At 46.6% G+C, this 15,123-nt stretch overlaps 4 protein-coding genes across 4 annotated transcripts; 2 read left to right on the top strand and 2 right to left on the bottom strand.

The window, feature by feature from the left end:
- Positions 1-5,341: 5,341 nt before the first annotated feature.
- On the top strand, positions 5,342-6,259 carry PGRI_050240 (uncharacterized protein; the record flags this gene model as incomplete). The annotated part of the gene is made up of 1 exon (XM_040792737.1): positions 5,342-6,259. One exon carries the CDS (start codon positions 5,342-5,344, stop codon positions 6,257-6,259), a length of 918 nt encoding a protein of 305 aa, XP_040644704.1.
- A 1,322-nt stretch (positions 6,260-7,581) lies between these two features.
- PGRI_050250 (MFS transporter) lies at positions 7,582-9,336 on the bottom strand (the record flags this gene model as incomplete). The annotated part of the gene is made up of 4 exons (XM_040792738.1): positions 7,582-8,436; positions 8,497-8,920; positions 8,978-8,999; positions 9,066-9,336. The coding sequence occupies 4 exons, from the start codon at positions 9,334-9,336 to the stop codon at positions 7,582-7,584; spliced, it is 1,572 nt and encodes a 523-aa protein (XP_040644705.1).
- Positions 9,337-10,207: 871 nt separating this feature from the next.
- On the top strand, positions 10,208-11,086 carry PGRI_050260 (Dienelactone hydrolase; the record flags this gene model as incomplete). The annotated part of the gene is made up of 3 exons (XM_040792739.1): positions 10,208-10,350; positions 10,404-10,659; positions 10,712-11,086. 3 exons carry the CDS (start codon positions 10,208-10,210, stop codon positions 11,084-11,086), a joined length of 774 nt encoding a protein of 257 aa, XP_040644706.1.
- A 1,933-nt stretch (positions 11,087-13,019) lies between these two features.
- PGRI_050270 (putative pH signal transduction protein PalI) lies at positions 13,020-14,818 on the bottom strand (the record flags this gene model as incomplete). Its single annotated transcript, XM_040792740.1, has 4 exons — positions 13,020-13,024; positions 13,080-13,276; positions 13,333-14,578; positions 14,629-14,818. The coding sequence occupies 4 exons, from the start codon at positions 14,816-14,818 to the stop codon at positions 13,020-13,022; spliced, it is 1,638 nt and encodes a 545-aa protein (XP_040644707.1).
- Positions 14,819-15,123: the final 305 nt, after the last annotated feature.

A 15,123-nucleotide genomic window follows, 5' to 3' on the forward strand; every position in this document is an offset into this window, starting at 1 on the left:
CCTAGCACATGTACGTCGGATGTCTTATACTTTCCCATCCTTCGTTAACAAATCTCGCACGTCTACACGACCTTCCCTGTCTCCACTTCGTATTTCCGAACATCAAACTCCATCAGAACAGAATCGCTTCGAAGGTTATAAGGAACGGCACCTGGAGAAACCATGAGGTCGAACGAATCCAGAACCAACACTAGAACCCAGCGAACTTTAGTCGAAAAATTTATGTTGAAGGAAAAACCATCCAATCAATCATGGTAGAATGTTAATGGGTCACGAGAACCAGGAGTTCCTCATTGGTCCTTAATGAAGTGGGAAACAGGCTCTCCCAACATTACTCAAGGGGAGAGAAACGTCTCGAGCTACGGCGAGCATCGGAAGAACTGGAAAATTGGTGGTCAGTGTACCGAGTCTGATGCCGGGACATGCGAGCACAGGAAAGAATATCGAAGTCTAAGCCGAGGAAGGCGAGATTGAGAGGGGCTCAGAGGTTAAGCCATTCGAAACTCTCATAGTCAATTTAGATAGTCGTTTGATATTACCCGACGGGAAATCTTGATTAAGGACTCTAGCCGGGAGATTTTGTAATGTAGTATGTTTTAAAATCACCATTTATCATAGTATAATGTGAACTTCAAGTTCCTATTCCTAATATCAATTCTAGGTTCTTACAGGTCTTCATTATCTGGCATGTGATTTTCACCGGTATTGCCGTTTCTATTTTCGGGCGGACAGACGCGCCTTCCTCACGAGGACACTACCCTCCCGGTCGATTTCACAAAACTCCTAACCTTAGCTCCTCTCACCTTTTATCTCTACCAACTACGAGACAATCCGGTTGAGCCCCTCCTTGGCCTATCGCCTGATTTGAGACCACATATTAAGCTGAGCATCTCCTGGTCATTAACCGACCAAAGGAACATCGACAGATCCAAGCTCTGAAGATGACGAATCTAGGGTCCATGTCCGCCGAATCCGACCGGAACATCCACGGAACACTGCATTCAGTTCTTGCGTGAAGTATTTCTTCCCCCTCTTGGAGGGACAGAATCTTACAAGCAGTTTTTTGTTTGGGGGAGGGTTCTTATTCTGCTAGAGCATGATCACCACGATTGTTAATTGTGGGACTGGCTGGGCCTTTTCTCTCAGGTAAAGTACATGCAAGCCCAATGGTTCCTCTCACTCTCGAGATGGCAGTTTCAAGTGTTTACGTGTATAGTTACTGATTGATTACCCTTAGGTTGATTAGCCTGTCAAATGGTGCAGACAATTCACGCTATGGTACCTCGAGTTCTTGCGTGAAGTATTTCTGCCCCCACTTGGAAGGACAGAATCTGACAAGCAGCTTTTTGTTTGGCGAACGGTTCTTATTCTGCTGTAGCATGATCACCACAATCGTATTGTGGGACTGGCTGGGCCTTTTCTCTCAGGTAAAGTACACGCAAACCCAATGGTTCCTCTCACTCCCGAGATGGCATTTTCAAGTCTTCATGTGCATGATTACTGACTATTGATCGCCCTTAGATTGCTTGGCCCACCAAGCCCTCTGGCCCAACTAGCACCATAGTGCTCCGACATCCTTTCAGTGGCTGACGTATCCTCATTACAACCCATCCGCCCTCCAGACGCCGTTTGGAACGAACCTCAGGCGCCTGCCTGCACCTCCAGTCAACTCCGCAATCGCCTCCACCGCAGTACTCCCAGTACCTCTCTGTCACCCATAACGTTCGGTCACTCTGTGAGAGGCGGTTATACATTTTGCAACAAGCGCCGGTTTAACAGCGTGAGTCCGATGGAGCAAGGACAAGCCTGCAAGGAATGCAAGTGTGTTTGGGAAGTTATCATCATTCCCAGAATAAAGGGAAAGGCATGTACTTGCATGGACAGTTGGTTCTCAGAGGCCGTTGGATATAGGGGGTGAGAGCGTGCTGGGCGCTGGAGCGAACAATGGCAGATGCTAGGACTACCGACCTAGGACAATATTGCAATAGGACCCCAGTTATTAATCTTTGGGTGCATGGAATAACTGACAAATTTTTACAGAAGTGTGTGGTTTGTATCCTAATATTGGCACACAATCCATGATGTACAATATGTTCGACGATGACCGATATTGTTTGCTTGGTAGTCTAGAGGTGAACTGTCTTCCAGAATAGCATCCCGACAACTTGCCGCCATCCCCGCGCTAGGATTTACATTATTTAAAAATTTAGCATTTTAAACCCCATTTTACTAGGTACGTGGTATGTAGTACTATAGTGCCTTGGAAGATTCGAAGGTTGTTTCCAAGAACCTTAATTGACTAGCGTTCCCGAGATCCCCACTTAAGCACGCACGGGCCGAACCTTGGGACCTTCGGGACCTCGGGAGCCTGCATGGATGACCAATCTGAAAGTTACACCTGGGCAAGCTGAACGATAGTCAATATCCATTAACCGGGCTAGGTAGGGTCCAGTTAAAACATTATTCTCTATTGAGACTCCGATAATAGTCCAGTCCTTCATTGTTTCTCACCAAGAGCAGCAGGTCCGTTCGGTGGAGTTGAGAACCAATATCCTCCAGTCTCACTAGCCCTCTCGACGTTAAAGTGTCCATAACAATTTCGATGGATTTGTACCGTCGAGCACAGGCAAGGGGCAACTGCAATGATAGGTACGCGGAGACTAACCAGAACAAGAAAGACACACACCCATGATTCTATGCTGTAAAATATTGAGACCATGTAGTTGTCACATCAACCTGAATCAAAACCAATGTTCCATGGTATCTATTACTAGATTTCACATTATGGAACCTCATAGTATGTAAAACTAGGTAACTAGTTGGACATAGTTGATGGCCTATCTTATCAGGCTTCTGTTAAATTTCTGGTTAACTAATTTGCATCCAACTGCACATATAGGTATGTCTATAGGCATTATCAAACCTCACCTTTCTCTTACTTCTCCTCCACATACGCATCTGTTATATATAAATCTGTCATTTAAAGCTTCTCACTGATATAATTTACTACTTGTAACTTGAACTATAGCCCTGATATATCATTATACGGTGGGCTTTATCTCAAAACCTCCAGTTTAGGTGTGCCAGCCGCATCTTCCTCATGCAAACGCAGCGTCTCGAATACTATTTAAGGTCTCCCTGACTCTCCTCCCTCTTACCTTCTCCAACAATTCCATTAGCTCCTAACACATAACCAACCAAACAAAGGTATGCCCATTGAGCTTATCCAAATTTACGAACATATATTAAGCTTACTAATACTAGCTACTTTGCAGGCTAAGCCTTGTTCTTGATCCAAAATCAAACACTACCATCATACATTACCGGTGAGTTCATCGCCGTTTCTGACTATATCAAGCCCCTAAAGCTGACAAGTGAGAAGTGGCTAACCCTAGACCAGTCCCGTCGCCCATCAACCAGCAGCTGGAAGAACTACAGCCGCTACGGGTCCGGGCAGTACAGCGGGCGCGGTCCCGAGAAGATATCGTAGATCGTGTGGACATGATCCAGACATACGATGAAGGGGCGCTATATGCTATCGCGGCCCATTCCCAGATTCTCCCAGGCGCCAGGAATGCGGCAAGGGCTAGAGAGGCCGCTACAACGAGATTTGAGTTCCCTGGTCTTTGAAGAGGTAAACCATACCGCCAATGAGAATGCAATCTGGAAAAGTGTCAGTTGGGGATACTACAAACGCAAAACTGCAAACATCAATCGATATGGATTATGCATCCAACGGCAAGGCTGACTACATCGACCTCATGGACGCTCAATTGAAGGCCACAAACCAACATGCTCGCTAGATACACCCTCCCACGCGAGCTTGATATCCAAAGCAGGGGCACCTGGAGAACTACCATAGTAGAGGCCTAATATGAATTAATTTATCATTTAGCATCATCATTCGCGATGATTCTGAGCTCGTTATTCTACGTTAATCCAAAGCAAATCCCATCGCCGAGCAATTCCTAGCTGGAGCAGCTAGAACAGCTTCAAATAAAAGCTGTACAGCGGGAACAACTACGAGAGAAAATTGCCCATCGTCTTGGTATGAGATACGTACAATGAAGGTGCTATCTATGCTATTGCCCAGCATTAACAACTCCTCCCTGGCCCACTTATGGAAATAAGGCAAGACCTAGAGGGTCTACTGCGGCGAGAGTTGAGCCGCCTAGAGCTTGCGGAGAATGACGCCTCCATTGAGAATGTAATCTGGAAAGATGTTAGTTAAGAATGCAAGAAAAGGGAACTATGATAGTACAGGCTCACTATCGATTTATTCATGAGTTGTGACCATCATTCACAAGTTCGGTATTTTACATTAATCCAACGCCGCGTTCAACGCATAGCGACTAGCAGCTAGAGCAGCTGGCTCAGTTGCGGATCAAAGCCCCAAAGCAAGTCCAGTCTCGAGAAGAGATCGCGGATGCTCTCGAGATGATAGAAACATACGATGAAGATTATTCATGATCACCGTGCCCTTTATCTTGGGCTTTCCAATTCAAATGTGATGGAGGGTCGGGGAATGATATGGAGTTTAAGAGAGACATGGAAAGAAGATGGCCAACCTGAAAACCCTAATACAAGACGACAATCGCTACTCTCAAGAAGCCCCTGACCCCGGCCTAGTAGGCGTACCCGTGGGCCGTGGCTGCCCCAGTCAACAGCGGCTGCAGCAAGCTATTATGTAATCCATACCGAGGCCCGCGGACTCGCCGGGGGGGTCACATGACTACCCCCTATTGCACTTCCCACTACTCTGTAGCCTAGTCTTACTGAATATCATCTTTTTACTACCTCTCATAACACTCCAGGCCTTCAAATTCGATAGATTTGCTCTCCGTCAACCCTTTGATTTTACGAGGTTGGCTGTTAGCTGAACCTGATCATAATTTCACCTTGCATAAGTTATTGTCTCGCAAAGAGTATTGGCATGTCTTCATCTCGAGAAAGTGTTCATGGTTTCCTTTGGAATTGTGATGGAGAATTCAAGCGAAACATGAACATAAACTATGTTGTACCAAGTTGCAATTACTTTCTTGCTTACAATTTTCCGTATGCATCTCCAATCAAGTTTACCAAATTTGGTATCCGAGACCCTTTGTCTGTGCTTGAGTTCGTATCCAACTCCGCCGGAGTGGAGCAAGCGAGGCTTGGCCTCGTATCCGACGCATAACAGTTTTTTTTCCTTCCCTTGACTTTCCCAACAGTCGTTCAAATAATACCATCACGACAAAGCCTCCGACTTTCCACTTGATAAACTGTCGCCTTCACAGGGCTGAAGTCCTCCATCCTCACGTGTTATTTCCCCCATTATCTGACATATATACATCATACAACAATGGCAATCACTACCTCAGTTCTTTTGTTGTTCCTCTGGCTTCGAGCCTCTGTCGCTGCAACGACAGGCCTGTCCGACCCGACGGGAATCGAGGTAGATGTCGTTTTTCCACGCAACACAACGTACAACAATATGGTCACTCCACCCATTGCGTTCGCCCTACAGAACGCCCCCTTCGCTGTCTTCTTAGAGTACAGATTAGATTGGGAACTGGATAGCGACGACGCCCACTTCTTCTTGTCCGGCAGCTTCGACGAAGTCAACTACTTTAACAAGTTCAACTATACGACCGGCACCACTGCACTTCTGGTAGATTCGTCATACTGGAACCAAAGGCTAGATGCAGGCCATTACACTCTATCCTGGGAGTATACTACAACCACTTGCGACGATCGCGGCGACAGCACAATCATCCGGACTGGTGATGTGGCATCAGGGGACCTTCACTTCACTGTTGTTGAAGATGGAAGTGGCTCAAAAGTATCATTTGAGGGATGTCCCGAATACCTGGGCAATATCACAGCCAAAGCAGGATCGGAGACATGTCCATCTCTCATCCACAGGGGAGGAGAGCCGCATCCGTGTAAAGCGAAATTGAACGAGAAGCAAATAAAGTGTTTAGACACTTACTTTGAGGGTCAGACTGACATGAATGTTTGCGAGGCTGCATTCGATGATATTAAGCCAGGGTCCAAGGTGGAATGGAAATATGCAAATGAAACGCGAAATGCGCACATCCACGCTTCAGACCCCGCTGACAATTCGTCTGGAAGCAGCAGCAATACTACCACCCAAAATTCCGGTGACGATAGGGAATCCACGAACGAATCAGGGGACGCTTCACTCGGGAATACCTTCCGTCCACACTTGGGTCTTGCGGTTCTAGCTACATTAGTGGCTGGAATGTTTTTTTCATGAAGTGTTCTAATCATTCGAACATCGAATGTTTATATACATAACCTAGGCACGAAGAAAATGTACGAAACTAATTAATCTATGAACGGAATCATAATGATGCAACCTGATAGCTACGCCTAGTGACAAGATTATATAGATTAAAGCAGAGCGAGACTAGGGAATTTTAGAGCTTTAGGGAGAGTGATAGCATGAAAATTACATAACCCTTCGTCTACACCTAGTGTCACGACCCACTCCTAAAATAAGGGTCGTAGTCGATCTATGCGGATATTAGATATGAGTTGATATCCATTAGAGCGGATATGCCATCCACTGTCAATATCAAGCTTTAGTAATTGGACTGCCAGGTGCATATGACTTTCGAAGACTGGAATTATCGAAATAAAGAGGGTAGATGCCTGTTAGAGTACTGGTACATGCAGAGCAATGAAATGATTTAGGTCTCTTTTACTTCTCAACTGTAAGTACAGCTATGTATCGAACACAAAAAGGTGACATCATTCGCTTATATAAACTGGCACCGACTAGGGCTTCTTCATAAAGAGTTATGGGAAAGTCCATGATTCGGCCACGCACCGGGTGCCTGAGGAGGAGAGCTGCTAGGATCTGTCAAGCGTAGCAAGGTCCCCAGTGATCGGGATTCATAAGTGGAAGGCTCAAGGGAATATCCAGTCAATCTCCAAGAGTGAGAAGAAAGGCTGGCTAACGTTTAATCTTACTGGCACTAACGTGCAGGTGAAGGCGTTCCAGAGACTAGGCACATCCTACTAGAATTATAAAGGTAGCTTTATATTGGTCATGTAAGCATATGAAGATAAGAAGATACTGAGATAGTGTGAAGAGAGATCAATCTATCAGAATAGGTGCATTACTACTAAAATTCTAGCACTAGGGGGGAAGGAAAGGAGAGATAATGCTCACAGATAAAAAGTGAGATTTCAACACTTGAAAGCAAAGAAAATATGCTCTAAAGTCATGTTTCCTCTTCTAATTCCTTTTCTCCCTAAATTAATATGTAATGATATGAACTATAATCCGAACTAAATACTTTGGAAGTCTTTGTGGCTATCTATTTACCACTGTAGTTATTGGCCGTCACAGCTGAGAGGCAACTCTGATATTGACAGAAAAGCAGAATTGCCAATGAACAATTTGCTTGCAGGGGTGAATCGACGAGTAAATTCGTCGAGTCTTATTGCTCAATGAATCTTACATGGCATCCAGATCTGTGTCTCGGTCCGAAGAAAACCAGTAGCGGAGAGGGCAATTGTGGTATAGACACACCTCTATCAATCCGCTATCTCCGCTGTTTCTTGTGGATTTTAATGACCATGTAATGAGGGCTGAGACCATTTACCGCGTGCTCGAATGCCAGGCCCATACACGTAAAGAACGAATGGGATTGGGATGAGGGCCATGCCCACGAAACCCAACACACTTGACGCCCAAGGAACTCCTATGCGACGGTACATGATTGTCGCAAAGAGCGGGAAAGTACCACCGAAGATGCTGCGCAGGAAGGTATTGACCGCAATGGCACTGGCAGAAAAGCAAGTGAAAGTGTCTACCAGGTAATTCAGGGAAGACTGGAATATAGTGAAGAAGCCCAACCCCATGGAGGTAGCTCCAATTACTGGACACAGCCAGAATATGCTTTTGGGACTCGTCCAGCCGAGAATGAACATGCCAGCGGAAAAGAACACGGAGCCAAGCATCATAGGCGGGAGCCGCGCCTCGGGTACAGCGCGATTGCCGTTTGCATGGAACTTTTTGATATAGAATTTCTGGTTAAGGAGGTTGACAATCGCTCCGAGAATCATACCGGTTAGAATTCCTAAGAAAGGTAGGTTTCCAACGAGCGGGTTCCACCCTCGAGTCTCTTGAAATTCGACTGGGAACGAAGCAAGACTAAGATATAGGATTCCGTACACAAATGATGCATACAGAGCGACAAAGAAGCAGATAGGCGTGACTAAGAGACGGAACGGCCGGAAGAGATACTTGTCAGCCATATCCTTGAGGTTATAATCCATTGCTTCATGGCGGGCGTGTAAGGCCCAGTTCCCGGTGGTGATACGCAATCTTCGAGCCTTATGAACCAGAAGTGCTGGGGGATAGGTTTCATCGAGAAATATGACGCCCAGAGTCAGCATCAGCAGTTGGAGAATGCCGGTGATCTGGATAGTAGTCAGTAAAACAACTTCCAAGCAGGCAAAGCAGCCATTTCATCAACTTACATATTCTGTCCATCTCCACCCAAGATAGCTGTCAACAATCGCACCGCCCACAATCGGACCCAATACTGGTCCACCCACCAAAGCCATCGCGTAAGCCACGATCGCAGCTCCACGTTGTTGAGGTGACCAGATGTCTGCCAATACACCGCCAGTATTGGTGATAGGGGCACCGCCGAAGAACCCAGCAAAGAACCGGGTGATCATGACACTCTGGACATCTTTGGATACGGCTGTTGCAAAGGAAAACATGATCGAAATGAAATACGGAACTAGAACCACTTTTTTTCGCCCGTAAAGCTCGGACAATGGTGCCCAAAGGATAGGTCCTAGCCCGAAGCCGAACAACAGCATACTTGTACCGAGTGTGGCAGTGATTTCACCGATATGGAATTCTTTCGCGATACCCGGGATGGCGGGTGAGTATCTAGCAAGGTATTAGTATGGAAATACTAGTTTCACTCTTTCAACAAGAGTATCTTACATTGAACTTGCCCAAGTAGCACCTAAGTTCCCAGGAATAGTCAGCAACTAAACAAAAGAAAGAGACAATGCCGTTCCAAATTACTTACCCATGGTAGTCATTCCATAAAGAATGGTGGTGAAAGCCTTCTTCCTAAAACTCCAATTGATCGGGCGATATGGATCATCAGGCCCGTCAAAGTCAACAACAGTATCATCGGCGGACTTGAGGTGACTAACTGGGTGAGTGAAAGCGGCTGTTTGGCCAGGTTCACGCAGTCGAACTTTTGACATAAACGACAGCTTAAGCAGGGGCTTCTCCGTCATTGTAGGCTCCGTAGCCTGCGTAGGCTCAGCTTTTTCTGGATCTTGCGTTGACATTATGAAGGAATTTTGCAGTGGAGAAGCTAGTTTAGATTAGAGAATTTAAAGCCCGCAATATATATAAGTTTGGCGGATACGTCCACTTTTATAATTCGATGGATTTGTTAAGGAATCTTAGCTTCCAAGGTTGTTTCCAAAGGTTGATTTGGTACTCTACCAAATTCAGTAGTGAATTCCGAGCCGAGAAAGTATTATTCCCGAGGTCAATAGTGGGGCAGGTCCCTCTGAAGTCCGAATCCGAGAGCTTCCGGAATCAAGCCTTCTAAGGTTCTCGGGATAACGGCAGGGACCATGGATACAGGTCTATAGGCTCCACTAGATGTTGCACCACATCCGAGCAATTTTGGAATTGGTTTGTTATCTCGGCCTCGGAAACGCAAACATCGCACGGCCATAAATACGGATTTAGGCAATGAATAGATATCCTCCGAGAACACACCATCCCCACACGGGTCTAGGCTTGTCAATTCCAAGTTCGATCTGTCGGCTGGCAGATGGTTCCCGTAATACCAAGCTAAAGTCACTCTTTGACCGAGATTTATCTCCGTAGACTTCTTCTATATGGAGTTGCTAGATCAAGCGATGACCTCCGAATAGACTATAGAAAATACTCTACTCGGGTTGATTTTCTGAATTGGGATTTCCCGGCGATAGCCTGAGATCCATCAATAGCCTCCTACGTCTGGTCCCCTCTATTCACGCAGGGAACGTGGTCATATACGGATCGAATTTCTCCGTCCAGACTTTCTGGGAAATCTCGCATAAATTTTATCTACTTCAGACTCGTGGCTCTTGAATCAATACAAAAACATTTTCTCGATAATCTGGGTTCTCCAATATTAGAGCACCCTACTTGCGTTCTGCTGAAATGGCATCCTACCCTCCCCAATCTTGCTGCTACCAAGGGTTCGAACATGATGGGCGGCCACAAGGTTCATTATCCATGCTGAATGACGTCGAAGTCTACACCAGTCATCCCCCTACCAAGTCATCGGAAAATGGGATTTTGATGTAAGTCCTTGACAGGATTCACCTCGAGGTTCACTATTTCTCACTTTTGATAGACTCACGGATATCACCGGCCATCGTGTGCCAAACGCTCAACTCATTGCAGATCAATTTGCCATGAATGGGTATTTTGCTATTATGCCAGATCTGTTTTACGGCGATGCTGTGCCTTTGAACAAGCCGGGACAATTCGATATGCAGAAGTGGAGAAACGGGGGATATCACCCGGAAGGAAAGAACCATCTCCCCCCGACTGTGGATCCGATTGTGGAATCCTGCCTGCGGGAAATGAGAACGGAATTCAACTGCAAAGTACGGATGTTCCAACTCAAATACAATGATATTAGTATTAACCGGGTACTAGAGAATTGGTGCTGTGGGATATTGCTTCGGTGGCAAGTATGTCGTGCGGCATCTGCACCCGGGGAAAATCGATGTGGGCTATACAGCACACCCATCCCATATTGAAGAGGCCGAGCTCAAGGCTATTCAAGGCCCACTCGCTATTGCTGCAGCAGAAACCGACGGAATATTCTCCGTTGAAAAGAGACATGTAACAGAGGGTATCTTGAGAGGGTTGAGCCTTCCTTATCAAATCAACCTCTATGGCGGGGTGAAGCATGGCTTTGCGGTCCGAGGTGATCCAGCAATCCCGGATGTGAGATATGCGAAGCGAAGTGCTTTTGTACAAGGAGTTGAGTGGTTCAATGAGCATTTGAATCAGAAGAACCTAGTCTAGCGTAGCTATTTTGGTGCAAGAGAGACCTTGACGAGAATATTGTGTATTCGGTTTTCCAATCACAAAACATAGTTCCATGTCTCTCCAAAATATTTAAACATACCACCGGACAGAAAATTGGACAAGGAAACATCGATCTATTCTATCTTCTTTTCCTCCAGAATATTATATGTAGTTGACCAACTTTATGTACCAAGTTAATCCAGACTATCTATGGTATAGTAACTTCAAATATCTTTACAATGCCGACTCAAGTTCAAGAAATGCCAAGTTATTTCATTCTAGTACAGGTCCTCATACTCTGGCGTGAGACAAGATTCGCAACTAAATACACCACAAAAGCACCTATAACTCCATCCATATTTACGAGATCAAATGTATTGACTTGCTGCTCTGGAAGAGCTCATCTCTGAGCAATAAAACCAATACTCTTCCAATATTGGATATATTTCCGCGTAAGGTCTGGGATCAGACTAGATAGTCTCCTGTGACTAGGGTTTCGCTCTCCAGCAGATGAAGAGGAAAATCATGTCCGTCTCGAATATTATATCTGCATCAGTCCGCTCACCTCCCCCAAATGGTTTTTAAACCTACCAATACAGCCATCACCAATCATCGTTCATTAATACCGTGGACAATGCAACGTATTATTCATCAAATCTATCTAAATCCATCACAAAAGCATTATCCTCAATACAATGTCAGGTATTAAAGCCTCCCCAGCATGGAAGGCATACATGGCAGCGGATTTAGAGGACCTGCGCCTTCCCCCGATTGATCAAAATGTGAGTTAACTGAAACTACGATAAGGTATTATCAAGTCATTATGAAGGCATTATATATATTGACAAGCTACATAGGTCAACACCCAGGACCTCGTCTACTAGGACGAGACATATTGTCGTGCTGAAGGATACCCAAGCATCGACATGTGATAGAACCTACATACATAGCTCTCGCTCTTTCTTTCTTCCTGCTGTCCATTCCATTCCATACGAATTGACGAACATTATCTGTCATGTCATGCACTATATATATCGAAGCCTGGAATATCTGGGCATAATGCTCAGATATAGTGGTCTTTTCGGCCTAGTGTGTAACTCGCCAGTCCAGCGGCAGGTTGTAACATTATCCTCCATTGAGCAATATCTGTAGCGGTTCTATAACATGGTAAAAATGGTGGCTAGTACAGCATAGATTCTCGTTTATAATATTGTAACCTACTATCGGATCAATCTAGGTGCGCTATTAAGCTCTGCTGTCCCGGATAAACCTATTCTAGGGTTCTTATGGCGCAGCGTCACGAACTCGTCACCATTATCAATAGCACAGTATTTATGAAGCTCTCCATCATCGTACCCCGACCTTAATCATACACACGAGTTAGATCAGATCAGAAGGGGAAAGAGTATTATTTATGTTCAATGTTTGTATATTGCGAAAAGCCAGATGTACCGGAGAAAGGAAAGGTATGTGGAATTGGGTAGGATAGAAGTGACAGTCCACTCAGTGGAAGAAAGTAGAAAGGAGATCAGATAAGCAGCGTCGAATGCTTCTGATCTGGAGAAAAGCCAGACATATTGAAAATCTGTACATTGTATCCGCCTGCTGCTATACATCAGAGTTCAGGCAGAGTACAACTGAGCAGCAAAAAGAAAACTCCTGTTCTCAACGCCTGTGTTTTGTGGCGGAAGTAGGGGAACGAGAAACATCGAATTGTCGTCCCAAAAAAGAGCAATTATGGAGCAATGGCAAGACAAGGACACCATAACTCCACTCCCAAAAATGACCCAGTGTACCGTGAAATTGAGGAGAAAACAATATAATCAAATTTAGCCAGAGAAGTGAAGAAAGAAGAGGGTATCGCAAAGTGTGGAAGAAGGGAAATAATCGTGCCAAGCATGATTTTGACACTTAGAAGCCAATAGGTTCATTAAACTGAGAGAATGTCAGCAATGCTCCGTTAAGACATGTGATCTCTGAGAAGACATACAGTGAGTAGCTCCAGGCGTCAAGGAAGATGGGATCGCAGATTCATTGGCGGGTGATGGTCGACGAGCAAAACGGGGATCAACGTCTTCATAGTAATTGGGACCAGCATTGTTAGGCTGCAGGGGTTGCCCCGGCGGCCGTGGGGACACGGTACGAGGATCATTTGCACCCCAGCCCGCGCGAGCAGGAACGTAGGAACTAAACAAAGTGTTAGTGATCAGTTACGGGGCGGTATCTGTAAGATTTTGACTCACCCAGGGCGGCTGTACATGCTAGTCGGACTTTCGGGGGCGCCATTATTTTCGGCTGACAGCCCGTGCGGCACGCTGCTCATTGGTTGAGTCGACTCATGCTCGTACTGCGGCTGAGGTTGCGGAGTCATCTCAATAGCTTGACCCACTATGTCCGGCGACACGGCCATGCCAATGTGCCCGGGAGATGGCTGGCGCGTCTGACCTGGAGGACCATAACTATAAGGGTCGTCCATGGGAGGCGAGTCAGCTCTACCATATGGGTCTACCCCGCGATTGGGGCCGCCTGGACCTGGTCCGTAGCCGGTTGGTGGTCCTCGAGGCGGCATCATTCCACCGCGACCTCCACGGCCTGGCACTGGACCCATGTAGCCACCTCGGGAGCCATTGGAAGGGCCGCGGGAAGGTCCCATGTAAGGCCCTCCACGTCCACCCCGGGGAGGGTATCCACCTCGACCGCGTCCATTGAAGCCAGGTGGTGGTCCCCCTCTTCGAGAACCCATACTGCCATCGGAATATTGGGGACGAATCCGTGGATCGGAGGGGTTCCGTGACATTGGACCAGCACCGTACGGACCTGGGCCCTGAGGCGGAATGTTGCCAAATTCATCTTGCGGGCCGCGATAGGGGGCGCCACGATGATCCGGGGGTGCTGGAATATCGCCCAAGGGTGTCCGCGAATTGAGAGGGGTTCGATCATCATCACTGTCTTGTCTTTCTGTGTGGAAGGATGCGAAGGTCGGCCCGGAGTTGGAGTTTAGGGAGCCAGATACAAAGGTTTCCTTTGGTTCGACAGGGGCCGGAACAGGGGCTGAAATCGCAGCCGCAGCGGCGTTCTGCCGGTTGTAATAGTTTTCTCCGCTCATCTCAGCATTTTCCGCGATCCTGCGTTTCCTTGCCTTCCTGCTCACAAGGGTTCGGCGCATGGCACAGGTAACCACACCGCAAGAGGTAAGTATGATGGTCGCAGCCAGAACGATCCAACCACCCCATCCTAGATGTGGCACAAAGAGCAAGATATCGACGAGGAACGCGAGGAGAGTCACGAGTAGCGTTGGCAGCAACAAGATGAGGAGGGCCAACAGAAACCGCGGCGAGTGCGAGGGCGCATGGAAGTGGGCCGCGATAGCCAGGCAAAGGCAGATGAGAGTCAGGAACGCGGCGACTGGATGGATGATGAGGATCGAGGATAGCGACTTCCGAGTACCGGAAGGAAGATTAAAATCATCGCCGGTGCTACTTATATCGTCTACATGAAAATTAGCGGAGAGCAGGCAGAAGCGCAGGAGAAAGACTTACTACTCGTGTATCCCACATGGATATTGGTACAGGTATCACCCTTGCAATATCCAAAGACACCATAATCAACATCTTTAAAAGTTGCTAAGGGGATTCCCGTAACAATCGGAGTTGAAAGACATGAGAGTAGCAAAAGCACAAATGCGATCAGTAGCAAAATGGAGAGGGGTGTCGCAGGCTTTAGCAACATGGTGAGGGGAGGCCCTGGAAGCCAACGTTGTTCGTTTCCAGGCAAAAGTAGAAATCAGATGGGAACCGATCAAGCGATTATTCCCAATGGCCTAATGGCACACGCGACACAAGAGTTGAGCTTCTAATAGCGCATTGGCAGGGGACATCTGAACCCGCGATCAAGATAAAAGCTTTTCCAAGCTAACAAAGTAGAAAAGAAAAGAAGCAAATGAGGGGGTAAGCCAAGAATTTGGGGAATCAAAGGAAATTTAAAGAACCAAAAGACTCAAAGAATAAAGGAATGACTAGAGTGCAGATAAGCCA

Source organism: Penicillium griseofulvum (genome assembly GCF_001561935.1).
Source record: "Penicillium griseofulvum strain PG3 chromosome Unknown contig_84, whole genome shotgun sequence".
In the NCBI taxonomy this organism is placed as follows: Eukaryota; Fungi; Ascomycota; class Eurotiomycetes; order Eurotiales; family Aspergillaceae; genus Penicillium; species Penicillium griseofulvum.